The following is a 26,954-nucleotide window of genomic DNA, read 5'->3' as shown; positions in this document are numbered from 1 at the left end:
TCTTGATAAGACACCTAAAAGTTTTGCTGTAGCCTTTCTCCAGTTCTTCCCCAGAGGGACCTACAGCCTTTTACAAGGGTAACTGTACACTGGGGGAAAGGAAATAATCAGACTTTCCGGGGTCTATTGGAGTTGACACTAATCCCAGGAGATCCCAAGAAACATTGAGGCCCTCCAATTAGAGTAGGGGCTTATGGAGGACAGGTGATTAATGGAGTTTTGACTGATGTCTGACTCAGTAGGTCCCCGAATAGTCACCTCAATAATGAACAGTCCCTGGAGGAATTACAGCTTCCCTGGCCTGCTGTAAGTGGCAAGGAGTAAGGAGTCACATCTCTCCCTTGCCCATGTCACCACACAGTAGACAGGTGGTGGGGTTAGCTCTCCTGTTCTCATTGCCCAGGTGAGTGGTGACAGCAATTTTGCACAGCCCTCAGACATGTCATGTCCTCAGACATGTCCTTGGGCGGCAGCCCAGAGCAGGGATATGTGCCTGACCTTTGGTGGTAACAGACCCACCCTACTGCTGCAGGGCCACAGACCCTGGTGGTCCGCCTCACTGCCCTAGAGTCTCGACTCCTACCTCGCTTCATTGTGCCCACATCCTTCTGTTTCTTTCTCTTTCATTTCTCTACCACCACTTACTTGCTCCTCTTAGTAGTATCCAGGGTTTCTGAGTGATCTTAGGAGTGCTATGCCCCACCCAAGCGAGCTATTGCAAGGGTCGTCTGTCTCAGGCTTACTCCTGCCCAGGCCTGTAGTCTCAGGCAGAGTTCTTTTAGTCTACGGGTTGCTCCTTGTCTTGGGAGCCCATCAGGTTCCCTGGCATCAGATTGGTGGTCATCTCACGCTCACTTTTTTCAGGGACTCTTACGCTACTAATCATTCAGATGTTCATAGGTCAGAACACGAGTGTAGACACAGCCCCTCTTTTCTCTGCCACCTACTAACCCACATGTGACACAGCAGCCTCACGGGGTGGGGTAGGGAGCAGGTCACATCTGACTCTCTTTTTTTTTTTTGTAAATGCTGGGGATCAAACTCAGGTCTTCATGCTTATGTCACAAGCACTTTAACTGCCTGGCATATTTCCTCAACTTTCCATTCATTTCTTTTTTCCTTTATTTTATGTGTAGGGGTGTTTTTGCCTGAATGTTTGTCTTGTACCACATATATGCAGTGACTGCTGAGGCCAGAAACAGGTAGTGGATCCTTTGGAATGTGAGTTAGAGACAGTCGTGAGCCTTCATGTGGGTGTTGGGCATTAAACCCAGAAGAGCTCGGTGTTCTTTAGTGCTGAACCTTTTCTCTGTCCCTTGAATCACATTTTAATAAATAAAGCATAGCATAAGCAGTAGATATTATCAAAATATTGTATTTATTTGTCTTTTCTATAAAACTTTAGAATGAAGCTTTAGACCTATAAAATAGAGTTACCCTTTAGGATTTAGGACTTAATTTTCCTCAAGATATGGTGCTTTTTTTCCCTACCATCTCTGTTATAAGCAGGGCATACATTTTATACATTTTCTATATTTGCTCATCTTTATACTGGGGTATGTGTGTTCACCTGTGTGCTCCTCATGAAGCCAGAAGCTTATGTTGGCCCTTTACCTCCATTGTTCTTATTGAATCTAGGCCAGGTGTCTGGCCAGCCAGCCCCTGGATCTGTGTGTCCTTCTTCCCAGTGCTGGATGACAGGCTCGGGCCAGCACACCCAGCCTTTCATGGAGGTGCTAGGGAAGTGCGGCTCATTTCGCATGTTCCTGCACTTACGTTCCTGACTTTGAAACCATCGATTTAGTGCTCACTGTTGTATATGTAGTGTATATGATGGTGCGGCATAGCATATTTCACCAAATAAATTCTCAGTTAACACTTAATTAGGTGGATTTTCAGGAACAAATGCTTTGAATTTTATAGTTTTTCCTGTTTTTTCTATTAGATACTTTTTAACTCTTTGGGTCTGTGTATGTAAGCCATTGCCTGAATTCCTTTCCTTATCACTGTTTCCTAATTGGGCTCAGTGGTTCTCAACCTGTGAATTGCAATTCTCTCACAGGATTTGCCTAAGACCATTGAAAACACAGATATTTACATTACGGTTCACAACAGTAGCAAGGTTAGTTATGAAATAGCACAAAAATAGATTTATGGTTGTGGGGAAGTTCACCACAGCATGAGGAGCGGCAGTAAAGGGCTGAGCATTGGGAAGGTTGAGCACTCCTGGTTTTTTCCCCTCTGTAGCCTGTACTGCATTGCAGCTATATTTTCATACAGTACTACCCCCACCTTTAATGTCAAATTCTGAACCTGTGTTGCAGACTGGATATTTCTCAAAATCGTTGTTATTCATCCAGCAAGTACTTTCTGAGTACCTACTACTAATACTCTGACTGTCCTTGTCTTAGGAAGTTTATGGTCTAGTAGAGGTAGAAGAATAGTGAGTACAATATGATAAGTGTTATTTAAATAGGCTTAGAATGTGGGGGAGGAGCCCTCTGGTAGGTGGAAGTCAGGGAGACTGAACATGCACATTTAATGACTTTCAGGTTCATGGTAAGTACCTGCCCCTCTGAGGGATAGCCTGTGTGTGTTCACCATGTTTAACTGCCTGCTCAGACCTGCCCCGTTGTTGGCTCTTACTTTTTCTTTTTAGCTTCCTTTTCTTTCAGCTACATTTTGTGTGCATCACTCCTGCCTTAAGTGACAAAGTCTGAACCTTGCCAGTATTTCCTCTTGTTGTTTATACCACTGCCCTTCATCTTCCTACCTTTATGGAACTGCTCTTTTTAAATCTCCTTCCCAGGCTTCCTGTTTGCTGCTTCTATTTCTATGGATTCAGAGTCTACCATGGCTTGGTTGTTATGTGTTTCTCTTGGTAGACTCTTGAGGTCCATTTTATTCATCTCCCCCATAGTTACTGCTGAGATGTGTGCAAGAAATAGGTACACAGTAACTTGACTACACATTCTGTGCTGTTTACACTTGATCAGCGCATCCATGCTGACTCTTTGGTTGTGAAGTCTGCTTCATTTAGGAGTGCTTCCTGAGAGGGACTTGTTCTAGGCTTTGAAGAATCTGGTGTTTGTTTAAAGGAGCACACCCATGAGCTTGGGTCCTGGCACACAGTGCGTACTCCCTCAGCACAGTCTTCTGCATTTGGCTTTGATAGCTGGATTACTAATGTACCCAGGATTCATTTAATGTTTGTGTGAAATAAGGCAACAGCAGTACTTCTTGCTCCATCTTACCTGACTGATGCTGTCTTGTTCTGTCACTGTGTTCATGTCAGGTTCATGCTTATGAGTCTGCTCTTAGACCATTGTATGTTCCACTGGGTTGCTTTCCCTCACCAGTACCACGTTCTCTTAAGTCACTTTAGCTTTGTATTGGGTTTTAGTATTTGCTAGAACCAAGTCCATTCACTGTTTTTGATTCATTTAATGACTTGTTATTTGGGGATACACACACACACACACACACACACACACACATTTTTCAAATTTCTTTTCTTTCTTTTTGCCTCTGCCTCTGTTTTCTCTGTCTCTCTCTGTGATGGTTTGTGTATGCTTGGCCCAGGGAGTGTCATGATTAGAAGGTGTGGCCCTGTTGGAATATGTGTGTCACTGTGGGTGTGGGCTATAAGATCTTCACCCTAGCTGCCTAGAAGTCAGTTTTCCACTAGTACCCTTCAGATGAAGATGTAGAATCTTCAGCTCCTCCTATACCATGCCTTCCTGGATGTTTCCACATTCCTGCCTTGATGATTGTAGACTGAACCTCTGAACCTGTAAGCTTGTCCCAATTAAATGTCCTTATAAAGAGTTGCCTTGGTCATGGTGTCTGTTCACAACAGTAAAACCCTGACTAAGGCACTCTCCCTCTCCCTCTCCTTCCCTTCTAGTCTTTCCTGTACTACCACTTCTCCATATTCTCCTTTGTCCCTTTCCTGTCTCCTTTCTGGTTTTGCTCTTTTCATATTTTATTTAATTTTTAAAAATTAAAATGATTAAATTATTTCTTCCTTTCCCTCCCACCTCCTGTGTGACCCCCTCCCCCACAGCCTCTACCCCTCCTCTCTCTTGAAATTATGGTCTCATTTTATTGTTATTGCTATACACACAGACACCTAAATATATGACTTCTGGGTTTCTTTTGTTTTTTAATACAAAGCCTCATGAGTAGCTCAGTAGCCAGGAAATTGTTACTTATCAGACCAACCTTGAACTCCAGGTGTGTCTCTAGAATTACAGGTATGCACCATCATGCCCAGCTGTCATGTCTCTGCCACCACCCCAAGTCTTCTTGATTGAACCCCAGGCTCCATCATTGAGCTCATCCTCACTTCAGAACCAAAGCTTGGTTTGATGATCACATTGAGTCTCTAGTCTGCAGGGAGATGCAGTTTTATATTTCAGACTGCAGTATTTTTTGAATATATAGAGTTTTCATAATTTTTCTCAGGCTTCATCAAAAGTGTATTTTTCTATTGTGTTTTTCTGTGAAAATTTTGTTTTAAAACTTATTTGTTGTTTCTGTGACTAAAGAAACACTTGAAAAACTTTTTACACTTGAAAAACTTTATTTTGGGATAATTATAAACAATGTCTCAGAAATAGTATTTTGGGACATATCACCTCTCTGCTCCTCTGCACACTTGTGTACTTAGAGCAAACCCAAGAAGACATGGATGGGTACAGCACTAGGTGGTAGATTTTACATAACATACTCTTGAATTTTTTTGTTTTGTTTTTGTTTTTTCGAGACAGGGTTCATTTGTATGCCCCTGGCTGCCCTGGAAAATTCGTTCTGTTGACCAGCCTGGCCTTAAACTACAGAGATTCACCTGCCTCTCTCTCCTGAGTGCTGGGATTAAAGGTGTGCACGACCACCCAGTGCATTTTATGTTTTTAATTTATGTGCACCACTACCACCCAGTGAATTTTTAGCTTTAAATTCATGTGTTTTTGCCTGCATTATGTGCATCACTATGTGCCTAGTGCCTGCAGAGACCAGAAAAGGACATCAGAGCTCCTGGAATTGGAGTTAAAAACAGTTGTGAAGTGCTGTGTGGGTGCTAGGAATTGAACCTGCCTTCTCTGGAAGAGCAGCCAGTGCTCTTAACTTCTGAGCTATCTCTTCAGTTCTCTTCTTCTTGAGTTTTTGCTGGACATTGTATCCAGTATCTGTGTAGTTCTGTGTGGCTGGACCCTGAAGAACAGTGGTTTTCAACCTTTCTAATGCTGCAACCATTTAATACAGTTCTGGTTGTAGTGATTCCCAACCATAAAGTTATTTTTGTGCGACTTCAGAACTGATTTTACTAAGGTTATGAATCATAATGTTAATATCTGTGTTTCTCATGGTCTTAGGCGACCCTTGTGAAAGGGTGTTAGAGCCTCAAAAGGGCTGCAACTCACAGGTTGATAACCACTGCTTTAGTTTCAAGCACAGACAACTGCAGTGAGGAGAGTTGCCTTCTGCTCCCTTACTCCTCTACCCACCTTTGTTTCCTTAAACCTCTTCACCGGCTTCCTACTTGTAGGTTCTTATCAGTTTGAGGCAGTTAATTAAATAAGGAAATCATAGCATGTATAACCCTTTGAGCCTGACTCTTTTGTGCATAGTGACTGTTAGGAATGCTCTCAGGCTGGGTGGTGGTGGTGCACACCTGTAATCCCAGCACTCTGGGAGGCAGAGGCAGGTGAATTTCTGAGTTCGAGGCCAGCCTGGTCTACAGAGTGAGTTCCAGGACAGCCAGGGCTATACAGAGAAACCCTGTCTCGAAAAAACCAAATCAAAAAAAAAAAAAAAAAAAAAGGAATGCTTTCAGTAAGTTTAAGTTTTTATTTTTCTTAGAAAACATCTGATTTATGGCTCTGTGGATTAAATACTTGTTTTTTTTCACTTTAATAAGAAAGGGCCAGAATTATTTTTACTGCTTTTATGCAACCAGTCATATCTGACAACTAGTTTTTTCACACTCTTGTCTACATTAGTGTCATTTTATTCCAGGCATTTATATGGTACATATGAGACCTTGAAGTTTAGTTTGTCTCTTACAGACAGTACTGCTGAATCTTTTCATGTACTTACCTGTCACTGTGTACTCGCAAAACATCTCTTCATTTCTTTATGATTGTATTTTATATATCAGAGTTCTACAAGTCACCTATCAGATCGGTGTTTTACAGATATTTCCTAACTTGACTACTATTTTAACATTGTAGAGGTTTCTCTGTATGGTTTAGAATTTTTTATATAAGCATGTACTCTGGGATTTTGTGTTTGATATACTTAAGTTAATTAATGCTAGTGCTAATGTACATTATTGTTTGAAGCAGTGGTTGATTGACTCCATAGTTGTGTTACTATACATACCAGTTTACTTATCTATGGTTGATAGATACTTGTGTTTGTTGTGAATGCTTGAATATATGCCTAATACTTGACATGTGTGCTTGTTTCTGTTGATCACATACAAAGAAGTGGGCCCTGGAGCCCTATACTCGCGCGCGCGAGCGCACACACACACACCCTCGTGCATGCACAGATGACGTTAATTAAATATATAATATATATTAAGTGATATTTAGATGATAAGCTTTTTTTTTTTTGCTTGGTTTTCTAAGAAATATTTTTCTAATATTTTACTTATAAACCTCTATCTACATTTTAAAAATCCCACACAAATTTGACTATTTGGCACTGGCTGGCCTAAAATTCACAAGAGATCTGCCCGCCTCTGCTTCCTTTATATTATCCTTCACTTCATTTAGTGTGCTAAACAATGCTCTGAGAGCACTCACTGTCATCAGATTTTCTTTGGCTAGTTTGTCCTTATCTGACCTTTTTTTTTTTTTTTTTTAAGATTTATTTATTTATTATATGTAAGTACACTGTAGTTGTCTTCAGACGACTTCAGACCACCAGAAGAGGGCATCAGATCTCGTTCCAGATGGTTGTGAGCCTCCATGTGGTTGCTGGGATTTGAGGTCAGGAAGAGCAGTCAGTGCTCTTAACCGCTGAGCCATCTCTCCAGCCCCTCTCACCTGTTCTTGAAAATCACATTCTTTAGATTTAAACTGTAGGTTTGCATATTGAAGACAAAATTGTATTGTGTCCTGGCTTATTTGTTGCTTCTTAGAAATCAAGTATTTGTTTTCAAATGCTCTTCTTTTCAAGGGACTGGATTGATTTTGAGATTTTGATTTTGTTTTAAAAATGTTTGAAATTGAATTATCCCTGTTACTTTGAATTTATTGTCTTTGGTTTCTTGAATCTGTGGATTGCTGTCTTAGTATACTTTTTGCATCTGTGTGGCCTGCTCACTCTTCTGTGGGTTATCAGATAGACTTCCTTCCTTGAGTATTTGGTTCTGTTTCTCTGGCTGTGTCTTGGATGATTTCTTTTGTATTAATTTCAATATTTACTATATGCAAATGAACTTGTCTCTTGGACTTCTATTTATTTACAGCTGTTTGCATGTCCAACAGTTTGGTTTTCATAATTATTCTTTACAGATTTTCAGATTTGGCTTTTAAGTTTTTGATGGGTACAGATATTCTGTCCCTTTTGTCGTGTCAGCACTGAAACTGAATACTGTTTTTTGTCAGCGTTGGCAGATCAAGTAAGAGAGAAGATGGATAGAATGTTGTAGCGTTTGATTTAATTCTCTGGGGCCTTGGGTTTTTTCTCTAGATTTTTTTTTTGTCTGAATCATTTATGACACTTTATTTTTTTTTTATTAAATAAGTATATTTGTGTTAATTCTTTGATTTCATACAGCTTCTTTTGTTTTTTGTTTGTTTGTTTGTTTTTTGGTTTTTTAGATTTGCTTTCTTTTTTTTTTTTTTTTTTTTGGAGACAGGATTTCTCTGTATAGCCCTGGCTGTCCTGGAACTCACTCTGTAGACCAGGCTGGTCTTGAACTCAGAAATCCGCCTGCCTCTGCCTCTCAGAGAGCTGGGATTACAGGCCTGCGCCACCACCACCCAGCTCAGCTTCTTTTGATTGTATTTACCCCCTGTTCCTGCCCCTACTTTGTACATTTATTTATTCATTTATTTATTGTGTTTGTTTTGTTGGGGAGACTTATTGTAAATTACACAGCTTGTTACTAATAGAAAAAATATAAATTTGTTTCCCTCACTGATTTTGGGAACAATGTTCAGTAGAATACTTTTCAGTAGATGACCAAATTACTGTAAATGATGAGGCAGTTACAGATGTTAAGTAACATCTTGTCTATGACGTTCATTATGGAACACGCTGGCTTTTAGTTTGTACCTGATGGTTTTCTTGCTTTAGGGGTACAGACGTCTCCATCATGGCTCATTCAAAGACAAGGACCAACGATGGGAAAATCACTTACCCTCCTGGTGTCAAGGAAATCTCGGATAAAATCTCTAAAGAGGAGATGGTGAGGCGGTTAAAGGTGAGTGAGCAGCTGGGAAATGTGTGTGGGCCTTTCCTGCAGGAGTCTTCAGAGGGCCTGGGCCTTGTTTGTTAGCGGTTTTATTTTATACTGTCTGTTACCAAGTCATTTGCTCTTTCTTCCTATTTGAGCCTACTGCCCCTCCTTCAGAAAGGAAGTGTGAAGTATTTATAGTACTCCTTGGCTATAGGTGACCTTCTGGTAGGTTAATTTTAGGGTAAGAGAGGGTGACTGTTAACGTCTGTCTCTGCTTCTGGCACACTGTAACAAGCCAAGATGGACAGTAAACCTTACAGGAGGCATGCTCCATGACAAGGGTCTCTTTAGAGTGTGTGGTAAATGTTTAACCTTTTCTTCAGGGCATTAATGGTTTCTGTGACTGTTACAGTGTTTAAAGTAGCATTAACAGTTGCTTTGGATCATCCTTCTATTTGAGCAAATTTTTCCTTCTGTGTGTGTGTTAACTAGACATTTGTAATATAATATTCATTTCTTTCAACTGATACAAAACATTTTGTATATTAAAAATTATACTTAGTAGTGGGTCACATGTATTATTTCAACATGTGCTTTTTTAATGTTTACTGATCTGTTATGTGATTGTTGGTGTTGGGAAAACTTGTCTTCATTACTAAAGTCCAGGAGCCTTACAGAACAGTAATATGTAAGGTTGTGGTGTCATGTGTAAGTGATGCTAACACTACGGCAAACCACTTACACTCTGGATATTGTTTACTTTTACATAGCTTTTAGAGTTCAGTTTGACTAGGAACTTGTGTCCGTCTATTCAGGAGAGCAAGCACAACTTTTTATGTACGTATGATGTATTTACTTTTCTATGTATTTACATTTTCTTGATTAACTAATACATTTATTGCCTCAGGTTTATCCCAGAAATAATGGGTTATAATATCTATCATGCTTATGAAAAAAGTTCTATGAAGATAGAGCATACACATACAAGCTGATTAACACTTAGTAACTTTTACGCATATTATTTTCTTATGTATATTTAAAATTAGAGGCCTCATCTGAATCACAATTGAGGACTCTTCATACCCTGACTTAAGGCAAGTCTTGCGGTGTAGCTTGGGCTGCTCCAGAACTCTATATGTAGCCCATGCTGGCCTTGTATTTATAATCCTGCCTAAGCCTTCTGAATACTGGGATTAGTGATAATTTTAGTGAGATTTACAGTACTCTTTGAATACACAATAGTGAAAAATTGCTGTTATCTGGGTTTGGAGCAGATTCGATTGTTTCATTGTCTTCACATTCAGTGTTGTGTAGTGTGCTTCTATTACTGTCAGATGCTTATATCTTGTAGGAAGTTGCCTAGTACACATTTTTATCATTTTCTTTATTTACACCTAGTAATGATTTATAGCATACTCCTCAGAAAAAGGGAAAGTAAGTTTAGTTTGAGGTGATAATACTTTTTGCTATTTAAAAATAGTCATATAAGTTTTATGAATTATGACAATTTGTTAACATAGAAGTTACTATTTTTATATAATTTCTGGGTTTTCCTATAACATTTTGTTCAAAATGTACTTCATTTCCCACTCTTGTATAAAGACTTATAAGGAAAAAGAATTAGTTCTGTGGACCTGTGTCTTTGTTTGCCCTGTGTCTTTTCACAAGCACAAAGGTGCTGGGATCGGATGGTTTGAGAGTATTGCAGATGAAGTGTTAGGACAACAGCTCGAGATTTGGGTCCTCTGTCACCTTGTGTTGGTTCTATTGGGTGTGGCATGAGACATGGCAGAGCAGAGTGGTTGCGCTATGAACAGCATTGTCTCCCATGGCTGCTCTGTGTGTTAAGAGGGAGTAAAGTATTTCTTACTCAGAGGTCCAGGCCCCCAGGAAGTCAGAACCCCAGGCTGTGATGCCCAGTGGCCTGCTCAGCACTAGAATGTGCAGCACCACCTAGTGGAGACTGAATGCTCACCTTTGCCAGTGAGATTGCAATGTCATGTGCTTTCAGGTTCAGCAGTTTTCTTAATTCTCGTTTGAATGAGGAATAGTACGGATCATTTTGTTAAATTTTATTTGAAATAAGGATAGGATAGCTGGAGATAGTCATTTCTACTAATACTAAACTTAGAGAAAACTTCATAGAGTTTAAACTTTATAATTTTGTTTTGCATCCCCCTTTTATAAAAATAATTGTGAAGACATCTGTTTCTTGCAACCTGTTTCTGCTTCACACATACCTGGATTATCTCATTGAACCAGTGAGATGTCCATATCATATTTTCTTTTACTATGGCCCGAATATGCATTTTTCTTTAAGAATACATCTTTGATATCCTTTTTATTTTATTTTATTTTTACGAGACAGGGTTTCTCAGTGTAGCCCTGGCTGTCCTGGAACTCACTTTGTAGACCAGGCTGACCTCAAACTCAGAAATCCGCCTGCCTCTGCCTCCCAAGTGCTGGGATTAAATGCATGCGCCACCACTACCTGGCTCCTTTGACATCCTTTAAAAAATAGATTTAATTTAATTTTTTTTTTAAGATTTATTTATGTATGTGAACACATTGTGCCTATTTTCAGACACACCAGAAGAGGGCATCCTATCCCATCACTGATGGTTGTAAACCACCATGTGGTTGCTGGGCTTTGAACTCAAGACCCCTGAAAGAGCAGTCAGTGCTTTTAACTGCTGAGCCATCTCTCCAGCCCTTAATTTTATTTCTTAATTATGTCTCTTTGCTGGGTATGAGTACATGCAGATACATGTCCACAGAGGACAGAGGGACAGCATTGGATCCTCAGGCTCTGGACTTCTAGGTGATTGTGAGCCACCTGATATGGGTGCTGACAACTGAGCTTGGGACGTCAGGATGAAAAGCACATGCTCTGAATACTGAGCCATCTCTCTGCCCCAGCATTTTTTCTTGAATCTGCTTGTATAGTCTTTTGGGGAGACTGAGATAGAAAAATCACATCTGGAGTGGTTTAATGGCTAATGATATATTGTTGCTATGACAGAAAGAGTTTAATAAAGGAGAGTTTATTTTGGGCTCACAGGGAAGGTCTGGTAAACAGGAATGTGAGGCAGTTGGTCACAAAGCAGAGAAATGAATACAGCTCCACACTACTGTCCTTTTCATTCATTCAGGAACCCAAGCCACCCATATTCAGTAGTGGATCTTATGTCTTCAGGCAAGCTTTCTGGAAACAGTCCATGACACTTCCAGAGATATGTTTCCATGTGATTCTAAATCCATTCAGGTTGATAGTGAAGATTACCGGTAACAGATAGAAACTTAACTTTTCATACTAGGGTTTTCTTTAGGACTAGATCTATTAGAAAAAAAGAAAAGATGTGCTGTTTAAGTTTTATAGTATTTTTATAGTGAGACAGAAAGTTTCCACAGATAGACTGAGTAATGACTGGTGTATAGGGTGAATTCTAAACTAAGTCTGGTTGGAGGATATGTAGATAAATGACAAATATTTCCTTTACTTTAAACTAGTGATTCTCAATATGTGGGTTGTGACTCCTCTGAGAATCAAACAGTCCATTGAAGGGGCCACTTAAGACCATTGGAAAACATGGATATTTGCATTATAGTTCATGACAGTAGCAAATTATAGTTATGAAGTGGCAACAGAAATAATTTTATCATTGGAGGTCAACACAACTTAAGGAAGCCGTTGAGAACCACTGCTTTAAACATTAAGCATTAATGAGGTTTTTGAGTTGGAGTTTTGCTTTGTAGCCCAAACTAGACTTGAGACCATGATCCTTCTGCCTGTTCTTTTGGTGTTGGTATTACAGGCATCTGCTGCCATACCTGGTTAAAAATGTTTTAGTTATATTTTGAAAATTGTTTACTGTCCATATGTAAAAGGATCTCATTCTGTGTTTTTCTGATGAAAGTATATTTATTTTGAGTGAACTTTTGTAAGTACTGTAGCTTTTTATCTGACCTGACTGTTTACATCAAACATCTGACTATTTGATAATCTTTGTTTGTGTATAGATGGTTGTAAAAACTTTCATGGATATGGACCAGGACTCTGAAGAGGAAAAGGAACTTTATCTAAACCTAGCTTTACATCTTGCTTCTGACTTCTTCCTCAAGCATCCTGATAAAGATGTTCGCTTACTGGTAGCTTGCTGCCTTGCCGATATTTTCAGGATTTATGCTCCTGAGGCTCCTTATACGTCTCCTGATAAACTGAAGGCAAGTATTGACAGGAAGCACTACCACATCGACTAAATTCAGTGAAATATTTAAGAATTTCTTTGAATTCTGTCATATTGCCTGGATCAATCTTTTATTAAACTTGTTTCTGTGAAAGTTACTTTTGAAATACAATTTCTGACACCCCCCCTCCCCAGAGTAAGCAGATTAAGGGACACACACACACACACACACCTGCTCTTACCTCCAAAGGAATGAATATTTATTTTGGAGCCAAATATGAATGACCATGGCCCAAGAGATTTAGATTACATTATCCAAAGTACTAAGTTCTTTCTCTGCGTGGTAAAAGTTTCATGAGTCTTTTATAGTAATAGAATAGTAGAAAGATATTAAAATATCTCTTTTATCTTTACATGCGTGAAAACACTGGATTACAGTGGTGTGGAGAAGTCCCTGTTACTGGCCAATGGCATAGAGTCTTTGTCTTAGTGGAAGTTTATATTCTGTTCATATATTCCAGAAGGCATGAGGGTATTAGGTCACAGAGGTCTGGACATGAATGGTTGTGAGGGGGCTAAAGAGAGCCCAGGATGGTTTGTCTGTAGACTTGCAACATGCAGCATGCCACAACAGAAGTTCTGTGAGGTCAGTCACCTTGTAGGATCTCTAGAATCAGCTCTTAAGGCTCTTTTTCTGGTAGCGTGAGCTCATGTAATGAATGCTGTACTTTTCATGTTATGTCACCATGATGCTATTTGTTTTTCATGATGATTTTGGGATACTCTTTTTCCTTTTGAAAATTGTTAATGAAGACCATAGTCATTGTTTAAAAGATAGCACTTACTAGGAACCTGAATAAGATACCAAATGACTGTGTGACAAGTCAGATAGTAAATGATTTTGGAAACTAATGGTCAGAAAGTGACTTTCCTTAGGAAGGTTTTTCATCCACAGAAAGAAAAAATAGCAGATGGTTTGTTTCAGTCAAGATATGTTAGTTATTTGTATTGAAAGCAACAACCCTCAAATCAGGGTCTTGGACTCCATAATTTATTCTTGATAGTTGGAATGAAGAACTTGCTTCCTTGACCACCTCTTCCAACTCTGTAAAATTTGAATCAAGTGTCAGACTTAAAGTAGGTCATGTGAGCTGCTGATTCCTTCTCTCCTAGATACCTTGCTATGGAAGTAGGTTAGGGAATGGTGCATTTGCTGCAGGCCAAGGCTCTTCCTTACCACATGCTCTGCTGTCATTCTCTCAACAAGAAGTAGAAAGATGACTACTGTGCAACTCACGTGCCTCTTTTGTGGACTTCTCAGTTTGTATGAACAGTGACCTAGCTCAGGGCTTAGATCAATGACAAAGCATCCTGAAAGAAGGATACAGATGTGTTTCCTATGTTAGGAGAGTTATGAGATGAGTACACAATCAATGAGATTAAACGTCTGTATGGATTAGCTGAAACATTAAAAAGGTCTGTCAGTCTGTTTCTCTGTCTCTAGAATCACTCTTTTGTCTCATTTTATATACTCTTCCCTTTTTGTGTTGGGGATAGGACTTAAGAATCACTGTGCTTTAAGTGTTTATGAGATCATTTTTCTTCTGATTAGCTCCAAGTTCCATTTCTTTTTTCTTTTTGTTTTCAATACTGCCACATCTGTCATTATTATGTGTTTAAAAATTGTCAGTCTCCGTTCTTACCTTTTGGTCTATTTTTTACTGGCATGAGCAAACCCTTATTGGACATTTGGCTTATTAGGAGATTGAGAGTGAATTGACAACCATTCCCAGCTGTGACGGAGCTGGCAGGCCATGTCTTTAGGTGGTAGAGGGAGGGCTTACTCACGGGGTTATCCTCTGCTGTGCTGCTGTCAGAGCAGCCAGTTAAAGGTTATACATTTGTAATGCTTCATTTGTTTTTACGTGCATTAGAATTTTACCTGCATGTGTGCTGTGTAAGAGTGTTGAATGCCCTGGAACTGGAGTTACAGACAGGTGTTGAGCGGGTTGTGGGTGCTGGGAATTGAACCCCGGTCCTCTGGAAGCACACTGAGCCATCCCGCTAGCCCCAGGAATGTGCTTTTACAGTACTTAAAATATTACTGATTAAAAGCATTCATTTGCATATAATATTTTTGCTTTTTAAAGTGTACATTATTTTGGTTATCAAAGAACATTTTTCTTATTGGTAATAAAATATCTTTGGGGAATTAGCTTTTACAATTTTAAGTCTTTTTACAGTTTTCAAAAACATTTGAAACCTAAGAAAATTTGACTGCTATGATTTTTTATTTTTTGTCTGTCTTTAAAAACCCAGGTAGGTACAAAGGGAAATACTAAAAAACAAAACAAAACAAACTAAAAAGAGAGCTAGCGCTAGATAGAGAAGTGACCCAGGGAGGCCAGTGTCACAGTGTACTGACGCTAAGGAACAGGGGGGCCAGTGTCGCAGTGTACTGACGCTAAGGGACAGGGAGGCCAGTGTCACAGTGTACTGACGCAAAGGGACAGGGGGGCCAGTGTCACAGTGTACTGACGCTAAGGGACAGGGGGGCCAGTGTCACAGTGTACTGACGCTAAGGGACAGGGGGGCCAGTGTCACAGTGTACTGACGCTAAGGGACGGGGGGCCAGTGTCACAGTATACTGACGCTAAGGGACAGGGGGGCCAGTGTCACAGTGTACTGACGCTAAGGGACAGGGGGGCCAGTGTCACAGTGTACTGACGCTAAGGGACAGGGGGGCCAGTGTCGCAGTGTACTGACGCTAAGGGACAGGGGGGCCAGTGTCGCAGTGTACTGACGCTAAGGGACAGGGGGGCCAGTGTCGCAGTGTACTGACGCTAAGGGACAGGGGGGCCAGTGTCACAGTGTACTGACGCTAAGGGACAGGGGGGCCAGTGTCACAGTGTACTGACGCTAAGGGACAGGGAGGCCAGTGTCACAGTGTACTGATGCTAAGGGACAGGGGGGCCAGTGTCACAGTGTACTGACGCTAAGGGACCGGGGGCCAGTGTCACAGTGTACTGACGCTAAGGGACAGGGGGGCCAGTGTCACAGTGTACTGACGCTAAGGGACAGGGGGGCCAGTGTCGCAGTGTACTGACGCTAAGGGACAGGGGGACCAGTGTCGCAGTGTACTGACGCTAAGGGACAGGGGGGCCAGTGTCGCAGTGTACTGACGCTAAGGGACAGGGGGGCCAATGTCGCAGTGTACTGACGCTAAGGGACGGGGGGCCAGTGTCAAGGGACAGGGAGGCCAGTATCGCAGTGTACTGACACTAAGGAACAGGGGGGCCAGTGTCACAGTGTACTGACGCTAAGGAACGGGGGGGGGGGGGGGGGGGGCAGTGTCGCAGTGTACTGACGCTAAGGGACAGGGAGGCCAGTGTCATAGTGTACTGATGCTAAGGAACAGGGAGGCCAGTGTCACAGTGTACTGCCGCTAAGGAACAGGGAGGCTGTTGCCTTTCTCTTCCTCAGATAGGTAAGCTTCTAGTGTGTTGGGTTGTTATCGGGTGATTTTGTTTTGGGATTTTATGTTTCTCAAAAAAACAAATGTTTTTTTTTCTGCCTAATTGTTGTGTTGTTTCACGTGTTGTGCTCTTTCAAGGGAGTTCTCAGCTGTCAGTCACTGTTATTTAAATAATGGCGTGGATTTTATTTGACACGCTTTTCAAGCTTGTTTATTTGTTGTATGATGAACATTATTTTTTGTACACTGACACTATCCCCTTCCCCTCCCTCAATGTATGTACGTATGTATGTATGTATGTATGTATGTGTGTATAATGCTTTCCTTTAAAGAATAATAATGTATCATGTTTTTCATGTGTTGTATTCATTTGTAAGATAACAGCATCTTTTTGTTGTTGTTTTCGAGACAGGGTTTCTGTGTAGCCCTGGCTGTCCTGGAACTCACTCTGTAGACCAGGCTGGCCTCAACAGAGGTCCTACTCAACAGAGGTCCACCTGCCTCTGCCTCCTGAGTACTGGGATTGAAGGTGTACGCCTGGCTAATCAGGATCTTTATGTAAAGTTGTACTGTAAAAAAAATTCTGCCCTTCATTTCGTTCTTTACAGTTTATTCTTCCATGTTTACAAAGTTGGTGAATAAGTTGTAGCTATAAGTTGTAGTACTAGTGCCATATATATTTCCTTTTAGCGTTCACAATCTAAGCAAAACTTTATTTTTTACAGGATATATTTATGTTTATAACAAGGCAATTAAAGGGACTAGAAGATACAAAGAGCCCTCAATTCAATAGGTATTTTTATTTACTTGAGGTAAGGAATACATTATTACTTGAGATGAGTTTTTTGTTCTTGTATATTTTTAGCAACTAATATATTTGCCTTTCCCTACTTTTCTTCTTTCTTTTAGAACATTGCATGGGTTAAATCATATAACATATGCTTTGAGTTAGAAGATAGCAATGAAATCTTTACTCAACTATACAGAACATTATTCTCAGTTATAAAGTAAGTTGATTTTTAAATAAGTAACACTTCTTTTTAATTGTAAAGCTTTTCTGTTTACTGTGAATCCACATAAAATGTTACAAATATTGCCTTAAGATAAATTAACTTACAATTATTCTCTATATAGTTCTAAATGAATAGAACTTATTATGTATTTATTTGTTATAAGAGCAAATTAGACTAAGTTTTTGGATTATATTCTTTCTGATTACATACTATGTTAATTTGTCTCACCATGAGCTCTGGCTGTGCTAGAACTCCCACACAAACCAGCCTGCCTCGGGGGCTCATGGGCCAGCCTGCCTCGGCTTCCCAGTTGCTGGGGTTAGTGGCATGGACCAGCACATGTGGCTTATGGTGACTTTTAATGCATCTGGTTGTTGGAAATTTTTGTTTATAAAATTTAATAGAATTTTAAAATACTTTGTCCAATTTAAGATGAAACTAAGATTGCATTCCATTTAACTACTTTGGTTGTAAAATGGCTAAAATTAGGGGAAAGTAATTTAGTAAAATAGTTTAAAAATACATTTTTATTATTGTAAGACCAGAGAGAAAGAAGCTTGACAATACAGATTTATCTCACCGCTTTTATAAAGTACGATGTTTACTTCTATTGTATCTATCTCACTCAAAATAAAATAACTGTTTTGGGTTACAGCAATGGCCACAATCAGAAAGTTCATATGCACATGGTGGACCTCATGAGCTCTATCATTTGTGAAGGTGATACGGTCTCTCAGGAGCTCTTAGATACAGTTTTAGTAAATCTGGTACCTGCCCATAAGGTATGTGAAATGTGTCTACACCCTATTTAATTAAGAATTTATTTTTATGTTATAAATAGAATTTATACTGCTTTAATCTTAGTTTTGTAGACTTTGAATAATATTAAGATACTTGTTTAAGATATAACAATACTTTAATTTCTTATTCGACAATTGAATAAAGAAAGAATGAACTGGTCTGATTCATGTGGTAAAATATTTGTGGTCCGTGAGTTTTGTATAGGGTGCATATCTAACAGTTCTCAGCTCCAAAAGGACTTTGGGACTAAAGACTGTCTCATCTGTGGTACTTGTTAGCACGACAGCAGTGCTCGCCTCCAGGCTCTCTCAGCGCTACACAGAGCTGTTAGCTGGCTGGGGCTCTTCTCACCCTGCCCTGCCCTAACTGCCTCATTCTCAGTAGCCTTACCATTTGTCCCTGTGCTCTCTGTGCGCCTTGGTCTCCTTGCGTTCTCCTCCCTCCTCTCATGGCCCGGTCCCCTCTGCTGTTCATACTGCTTCCTCCTGCTCTAGACGCATCCAGACGCCTCTGGCTATGCCTCCCAGTATCTACAATACACACTTACCCCTCAGCCATATCCTCATTTTTCTGGTGCCCAAACCCTCACTTTATATAGCAGTGGGTTAATAGCTGCTTAGGTACTGCTATATAACTTTATATGTTGGCACATGGAACCAGTTGGGACCTTGGTCAAAAAGTTGGGATAATATGGAGACAAAGAGGTTAGTGATCCGGGATTTTACCTGAAGTGTGTGCATTTCACTAGTATATGTATGTTTTGACTTTTGAAAATGTCCGAATCTGGTTAGCAGTTGTAATGACAATTGAATGATTGAGAAGGGATTGAGTTTCAAGAGAGGAACATAGAAATTACCAGTATAGACAACTATTTCTTTAAAAAATTTTTCCTGTTTAAATTTAAGGGCTCTGTAGCATGATACTGTCTTAATCTTACATTATATTGATAATGGTAAGGCATATTCCTTTATTGGAAATGAACTTTTAATTTATAATGGATCAACAGTAAGTTAAGATTAGATCTCAAAAATTCAGAGGATATATTTATTAGATGAAAGTCAGAGGTGTTGAGATGGGTCCTGATTGCCTCCATCAGGTAGTCTGTTGCTAGTCAGGTGTCTGACTCGCCTCTTCCTGATTCTGCCCAGCTTAGCTATATACCTGTTATGGTTGTTACTGATAACAACCATGAGAAGGAAGGCAAGAGGTAGAGTAGAGGTTAGACCCCATGGGAACATACCTTATACCCCCATACATATTGTACCCCTTCCTGAGGCACATGGTACATCCTCCTGAGGTGCAGAGTACCTCCTTTGTCTTTAGGGTTCACATTGTTAGGATTCCTGTTATAATCATTTGAAACAACTGTAAATTCTGATAAGGGGCACACTCTTAGGTAACCCACCAGGGAGCTTGGCCTGTTGTCTCAAGCCTTTAGCTCTCTGTGGTTTGGTAGGAGGGCCAGTATCTTGAACTCCACCACTGGGCATCTTAGGGAGGCTTCCAAAGTTAATGAAGCAGGTCCCTGTGGGGGCTGTAACTGGCCAGATTCTTGGCTCCCTGGAACCCACATCCATGCCAACACCTAGGAGAAAAACACTCCCAGATACAGATTAAGTAGCCAGCTTGATTTTTGTACTCAGCAGCTGATTATCAGGGAAGTTCTAGGTTTTTGTCTCTTCAGACTCTTGTCATGAAAAAGTCCATTTGTAAGGAAAAATAAATAAGCACTTTTTGGGCTGTAGCATGTAGTTCAGTGGTAGCTCAGTTTGCCTAGCATGTGTGAGATCTTAAGGTTAATTCCTAGCACCACTTAAGTAACGCTATACACAAATGGTACTTCCCGGGGCCTGTTTTTCTTGGCTCATTGCACAGAGACACTTGTAAAAACAAGAATGCTGAGGTCTGACTTGTCTGACGTGAGCTGGAGTCGTCTCATTAGCTCCTTGCAGTTTAATCCTTGGCTTAGTCTGCTTAGCATAGAGGGAACAGTTATGGGGGGAATTTCTCCTTTTCAGTCATTTGTAAACTTGTAGTTCTTTATACCTTAGTGAACACTTTTGAACTGAATAACATATTTAAACAAAGCTGAAAACAAAGCTTAAGTGGATTAAAGATAACAGTATATTTTAAATTAAGTAAGAGCATCAAGGTATGAGTTAAGACCACAGAAGAGGCTCAGTATAAAAGGTTGGTGACCTGAAGTATAATCCCCAGGGCCCACCGGGGAGAGCCATTACTGGAAAACCCATTACCGGAAATTGTCCTTTGACCTTTACATGTTTGCAGTGTCGTGTGTTTGTTCACATACACCACACACTCTCCAGAGAAATAAAACAATAAAAATAAGAGTTAAAAACTCAGAATAACTAGACATATAAAATTAAAATTAGGAGAAAAGCTTATTAGGAGTGAAATGTGGTCTTTGGGTTAGTTGAATGTGGACTGAATTGTATTCTTAGAATTTTAAGGGTTGTAAGAGAGGGAAGATTGGCAGTAATGTAAATGACTTGAGTTTACCACATCACACAGGTTGTCACATTGAGCTGGAGATTAATCCTGCTTTTTGATGATAAAAGAAACAGCTATAACATAGCCATGGAAAGCCTTGTAAAAGGCTGAGAAAGACTTGACAGGAAACTGCAAACTAAAAAACCAAGAAAGTTAAATTATATGAATATTATTGTCAGGGCCATAGCTTAGTTGGTAAACTGGTTTTAATCCAAGTTTGATCTCCCAAACTCAGTAGGAAAAGCCACTTATAGTATTGTGTACTTGTAGTCTTGGTGCTGGGTGTTGGTGACAGATGGATCAGCTAGTCCAGCCTGCTGAAGAGAAAAACGGAGAAGGAAGAGAGGAAGGAAAAAGGTGGTAGGTGTCTAAGGAGTAATACCCTTAGGCTGTCCTCTTGCCTCATGCATGTACATACATATGTGTATATTACTCCTTCCTGTCTAGAACATGTGTGTCCATACATGCACACAAAATATTATACATAGTAGGTTTTTGAGACAGGACCTCATGTATTCCAGACTGGTTCAGACTCACTTTGTAACTGAATATAACCTTGAGTTTTTTATTAGTTTGTCTTCACTTCTTGAGTACCCCTAGGATTACAGGTATGTGTTACCATACCCAATATATAGTGCTGGGGTCTAACCGGGACATCCTCACATGTTAGGCAGACATACTCTACCAATTGATCTATATCTTGAGCCCTCATATGACATAGTTTTTTCTGTATAATACCTAAAGCAAAAATTGATGAATTAGGAAGACAATGAAACATTCACTATTTATTGGGTCAATTTAAAGTTCAGACCAAGGGCTTATAGAAATACTGAGTATTTGAAACATAATACTACCAGCTTAAATGTCAAGCATCATTAATTTGATAAATTGTAATGACAACTTTCTGGTGCAAGAAGTCATAAAACATCAGAATAAAATCGGTCAAGTAGAAATGAATGAAATAAGAAAACAGTGACATTACTTGAAAACTTCAATTTGTAATTTGAAAAATATATTATGCAAAATATAGCGAATTGAGTCAAAGAAAAGATAAACAAGAAATATGAAGACCATTAAGGGACAGTTTCATGAATAATAATCTCTGTGAATACATTTGAAATTAGACTAAACTAATTCTCAGAAAACCATCACTTACCCAATGTCTTAAGCAATAAAAAAATTAGTTGATCTTGAAACTACTTAGAATATGTACCACAGCAACAAAGTGTTTAAACAATAAAAGAACCCAAGCTACTTGTGGGAAGACTTCCATTGACTATTATGGGGCAAATAGTCTAATGAATAATCACCAGAATTCCAGAGTATAGGAAAGGGAGAGAGAGTGTTAACTCTATACCATATATGAACAGAGAAGGAAGCTCTCTCTTCCCAGATAGAAGCACCTCTCCTGAGGAAACCTGCAAGAGCTAACACACATGGACAGATGGAGGGCTTTCCTTTGTAAAACTGACTTGCAACTTCAGAAAAAAAAGTTACAGTAGTCACTTCCAGAGTGGCATAAAAAGTAACACCGTTAACAACCAATTGGCTTTGTTTTTAGATCCACAAAGATGGGCTAATATCTACAAAGAATGGAAAGATAAAAGCCTTGAAATTATTTTCAAATGATATTGTTCCGAGAAGTACAACAGTACCCAGAAAAATCACAAAAGACTCTAAATGTGGTAGATTTCCCACTGATAGAAATATGTTAAAAACAAATTTTCATTTGTAACTTTAACAGACAAGATATACTTAGCGGATTAACATGTGACCTTATAGTTTATACAATATCTTTGTGTCAAATCATTGTAGCTGGCTGGCAAAGCTCAGAAGAAGGCTTAATAACTTGAGAGATTTGCTGTTTTTAGAATATGAGACAATGTCACGGTGACTTCAGATTTCTACATATGGATCTATAATCTAATCAAATAGAGCAGATAATTTGACAAATGGAATCTAAAATTCACACAAAGGAGCAAGTGGCTCATAATAGCCAAATAGAATAAAGAATAAAGAAGTGGGGACTTGGTGTTAAGATTTCTCTTTCATGTCTTTCATTTATCATTAGGTAATATGGACAAAAGGGTATATGAATGTAATGGAAAGTTTATATATTGATGCATACTTAGTTTAGAAGTTCAGAATGTGCTACAAATCATTAGGAGATAATTGACTATCAATTATGTTAAGGTAGTTGACTACCCATATGGAAAATAAATTCAGATTATTCATACTATGCAGAAATATTACAGGCAAAGATCTAACTCTGAAGTGAACACCACACATAACAAGTCACACAAAAGATGCATATGTGTGTGTGTGTGTTTGTATTTGCCTATGCGCCCGTGTAGAGGCTAGGAGAGGGCATAAGTTTCCCTGGTGCTGAAGTTAAAGGTTGTGAGCTGATTGATGTGGGTGTTGGGAATTTGGATTTCCTGAAAGATCAGTAAGTGCTTTTATCCCTGAGCTGTCACTCCAAGATGCCGTCAGCCCTCTTTGGATGCTTTGGTTTCTCTGGACTTAGCATGTAACAGACTATAGTTGTTTAGTCTGAACCAAATTGAATTGGGGATGATGTTTAGGATGACTAAATACTACTTCTTTTATCTAATAAACGTTAGTTGACCATTTCTATATGGTTAATCTGTTGTGAAGGAGATCTGAAAAGAATGCATTTGATTTTGCTGGGAAGAGATCTTGTGATCTAATAGGCCAGATTTTTCTAAGAAGAGTCACTTTACCCTCTTTGTTTTATGGGTAGGACTCTCATTCCATTTACTCAAGAGTAGCTTTTAAAATGCAAATAATATTCTGCTTTTCATAAACTGAAGTGTGGGGCTGTGTTTATAGTCTGTTGTAGAGCCCAGTAAGCCCACAGTAGGAAACTCTGGATGTGATCCTCACCTTTGCAGACAAATGAGCATGGCTAGTTATATAAATATATATATATATATGTATATAATACAGATACTATTTGTGTTTTCTAGAACCTAAACAAGCAAGCATATGATTTGGCAAAAGCTTTGCTGAAGAGGACTGCTCAAGCTATTGAACCATATATTACCAATGTAAGTGTCACAGTTGATTTTAGAAGGATTAAGTTGCAAATTTAAAGACCATTGGAAGCAAATCTCAGCAAGTGGCTCACATTGCTTAAGTTTGTTTCTGTTGCTGTTTATCCAGTGAGAGTTTCTCTTAAAGTTTCTTTTGTTTAATATTTTTGAGAAAGCTAACTCTTGTCTGTGCCTTTATTTGTTTCTTTCAGGTTCCTAGAGATACCAGCTCTTCCCTTCTTGATTAGTAAAATAGAAAGTTTCTAATGTTAGCAATAGAATTAAAAGGTACTTTGTACTATTCAGCAAAGTTGCTTCCATCTTTTTGGAGATGAAATTGATTTGTGCAGTAAGATGGTATGAACCAATATTAGGACCTAGAAATTGGGGGCAAGTGGGACTGCAGCAGCATTTTGGTGGAAGCTGCTTCTGTATTGTTATCCCCAGAGAGATTTCTATAAATAGGCCTTTTCTGAGGAAGAGGGAGATTGGCAGTGACATGAACCCTTTTAAATATCATCCTACTTATGAGTGACTGTCCTGTATTTGTTTTAGAAGAAGCAGTTTGTTGGCCATGTCACTTGTATTAAACTTTATTCTCCCCACAGTTCTTTGAGCTGTGTCACTGCAGGTGGCGCCACCCATATTGTGCTGTATGTGAATGGTGACGCCCCTTGGAGCACAATTCTAGGGTTTGTGTTAATGATTGCCCTGGACTTGAACAGTTCTTTCTACTGGCCTTCTGTTCTCACCTACCTCCAAACAGCTAGAAGGATGTAAATCTGCCTGCTTGAGAAAAGTGATACACTTATTTATTTATTTTAAAAGATTTACTTATTATATATATATATATATATAATAAGCTTATTATTAAACACTGTAGCTGTCTCCAGATTCCCAGAAGAAGGCATCAGATTCTATTACAGATGGTTGTGAACCACCATGTGGTTGCTCAGAATTGAACTCATGACCCCTGGAAGAGTAGTCAGTGCTCTTAACTGCTGGGCCATCTCTCTGTCCCCCCAGTCTTTTATTTATATGTATTTTACTAATCCAAAGTTTATTGAAAGAGAATTTTTTTGTATTACATAAAAGTTTAAGGTCAGGTTTTAACAGACATGAAAAGTAGCAGTACTAGAAGACAGTAATCCTGCTTTTGGTTCTGATCTCAAAGAGTTTTAGCCTGTGACACTTCAGAAAAACAAAATTTATTTTGATGGTGAACTTTCAAAATCAGAGGATTAATACTATGACTTATCTAAGTAGCCCAGGGCTGTCCATGTGTTCCAAAATTGCTCAGTTTTTCGCTCATGGGTATTGCCTGACAGTAATTGGTGGAATTGCGTTTGTCATTATTGACTTTATTGGTTTTATTGGCACTCAATGGATGCAGACCCAGACTTAAGCTTTCTAATTATATCTCACCTTGGCTTGTTTCAAGTGCTTCTGAATGAAGATTTCCATTCCCAGTCTAGTACACTGGGTGAGCCCTGCCTGGAGTCTTTTATTTAAGTCAGTAACTCCAAGTGAGATGTGTTTTAATGCCTTTTTCTAAGATTTAGGAAAATAAATATTTGAGTAAGGGAAAGTGAATAAAATGATGTTTACTGGAACTGTATGATTTATGTTGATTATGCTAGTCTTTGAATTTGAAGGTGTGTTTGAAAGGCAATGAATAATAAGGAAAACGGCCCAAGGCAAATTTTCAGCAATCTCAGATAAATAAGTGTAAAACCACTTCCCTGTTACATAAATTTCCTGCTGTTCTTGCCTATAGAACTAGATGATCTCTCTCCCACATGCCCATAATTTTTGTTGTCTTCTTTAGAATTTGGGGGTGGGCAAAGGGCAGTAGACTTATACATCATCCTTAGTCTATGTTCAGTTCCATACTTATTTCTGGTAACTTTTTGTTTATCCTTAAAGGTCTTTCTATTTTGCATGCATATGTGTGTGTGTGTGTGTGTGTGTCTGTCTCTTTCTGTGCGTCTGCACAAATGTACATGTGTGCTGTATTCATGTGTATACGCCCCACCCATGTGGATATTGTGCATGATGTATGCACATGTGGGAGCAGAGTGCCTTGATGTTGGCTATCATCTTCAATAGCTCTCTACTTCTTAAAAATTACTCATTTTTAAGGCAGAATTTCTTATAGTACCTGGAGAGTGACAATTGGCTGAGACTGGCCGTCCAGTTAGCCATCAGGGTTCTTCCATTGCTACCTCCCCATCACTGGTTTTATAGCTGCATGCTACTGGACCTGTGGGTGCTGGATATTCATGCCTACCTCTTCATGGCTGCACAGCATGCACTTTACCCACTGAGCTTCCTCTTCAGCCCTGCAGGCCACTGCTACATTTTCCTTTGTTTTTATTCCTTGCTGTATTTGAGAGTTAGTAATGAAGTTATTGGGAAGTGCTCTTGTCCGTCCCTCTAAGACAGTTCCTTGTCAGTCTTATTTTCTACTTGAGTTTTGTATACTTATGCATGAAATCACTTTGTATTGAGTTGAATGGTGTTGTAGTATAAGATTAGTGCAGTAGTGGGTTCAGTCTTCTTTGTATGTGTTAGGTGAGGAGATAGTACTTCTATTCCTCCTGTAGCATCGACAGGAGCAGGCACTGAGGCGACGATCCTGCTTACCTCCTTTCACAGTGTGCATACTAACACATTGAGGTCTGTTATTTATGTGTATATTAATACTGGAGAAATCTGTGTGCTACAGTTTTGTTTGGTTTTATCTTGTAAACCCATAGGCTTTTGCCATAACTCTTGCCTCTTGAGTAGCTAAGAGTACAGGTATCTTCCATAGTGCCCTAGAGAATATTATTTCTTTCTGAAAATAGAATTAGTGTTGGAACTGGAGAGGTGGCTCAGCAGCTAAGAACACTGCTGTTCTTCCAGAAGACCCAGGTTCAATTCCTAATACCTACATTGTGGCTTACAACTCTCTGTAATTCCAGTTCCGTGGGATCTGATGCTTTCTTTTGGTCTCCAAGGGCCAGACACACACGTGGTCCACAGAAAAATATGCAAGCAAAAACACTCATAAATAAAAGTATAATAATGTTAATTTTTAAAACTAGAATTAGTTTGTAATGTAACAATATACAAGATTAAAAGAAAAGCAAAAACAGACTCAAAAGAAAACATACATAGTGACAATTCAGAAATTTCTTAAATTTATTACTTTTTAGTAATATTTTATCAGCTCTTTTTAGTAACACATACTAGAATATAGCTCAGAATTACTGTGTTGAACTAAAAAGATCCTTGTTGAAACAAAAAAGTCTTTATGTTGTTTAATCTTAGTCTTTTTTTTTTTTTTGGCATGTATCAGTTGGGGGTCAGTCCTTGGGGTGGTGAAAGGAAAGAAATGTTACTTAAATGAAATCATTTTTGTAATTATGTTTAATTACGTTTTAATTTAGGCTTACAAATATTTTTTACTCCTCACTGCTTTCATGCTGATACAACTTACATTTTCAAACA

General features: G+C 39.2%; 1 protein-coding gene and 1 non-coding gene across 6 annotated transcripts in view; one reads left to right on the top strand and one right to left on the bottom strand.

The window, feature by feature from the left end:
• Nucleotides 1-26,954, top strand: part of Pds5b (PDS5 cohesin associated factor B) — a 142,233-nt gene that overhangs the window by 36,809 nt on the left and 78,470 nt on the right. For all 5 annotated transcript variants that reach the window (XM_052167463.1, XM_052167462.1, XM_052167464.1 and 2 more), the window contains exons 2-7: nucleotides 8,314-8,440; nucleotides 12,437-12,640; nucleotides 16,804-16,890; nucleotides 16,988-17,085; nucleotides 17,747-17,873; nucleotides 23,394-23,474. In XM_052167463.1, coding sequence (XP_052023423.1) covers nucleotides 8,333-8,440; nucleotides 12,437-12,640; nucleotides 16,804-16,890; nucleotides 16,988-17,085; nucleotides 17,747-17,873; nucleotides 23,394-23,474 — 705 coding nt within the window. In that variant the 5' untranslated portion in view covers nucleotides 8,314-8,332. The remainder of the gene's footprint in view (nucleotides 1-8,313; nucleotides 8,441-12,436; nucleotides 12,641-16,803; nucleotides 16,891-16,987; nucleotides 17,086-17,746; nucleotides 17,874-23,393; nucleotides 23,475-26,954) is intronic.
• On the bottom strand, nucleotides 867-995 carry LOC127673470 (small nucleolar RNA SNORA17). Its single transcript, XR_007975197.1, has one exon. It is a non-coding gene; the product is annotated as a small nucleolar RNA SNORA17 (small nucleolar RNA).

Source organism: Apodemus sylvaticus, chromosome 22 (assembly GCF_947179515.1).
Source record: "Apodemus sylvaticus chromosome 22, mApoSyl1.1, whole genome shotgun sequence".
Classification (NCBI taxonomy): domain Eukaryota; kingdom Metazoa; phylum Chordata; class Mammalia; order Rodentia; family Muridae; genus Apodemus; species Apodemus sylvaticus.
This window is presented reverse-complemented; position numbering and strand designations above follow the sequence as displayed.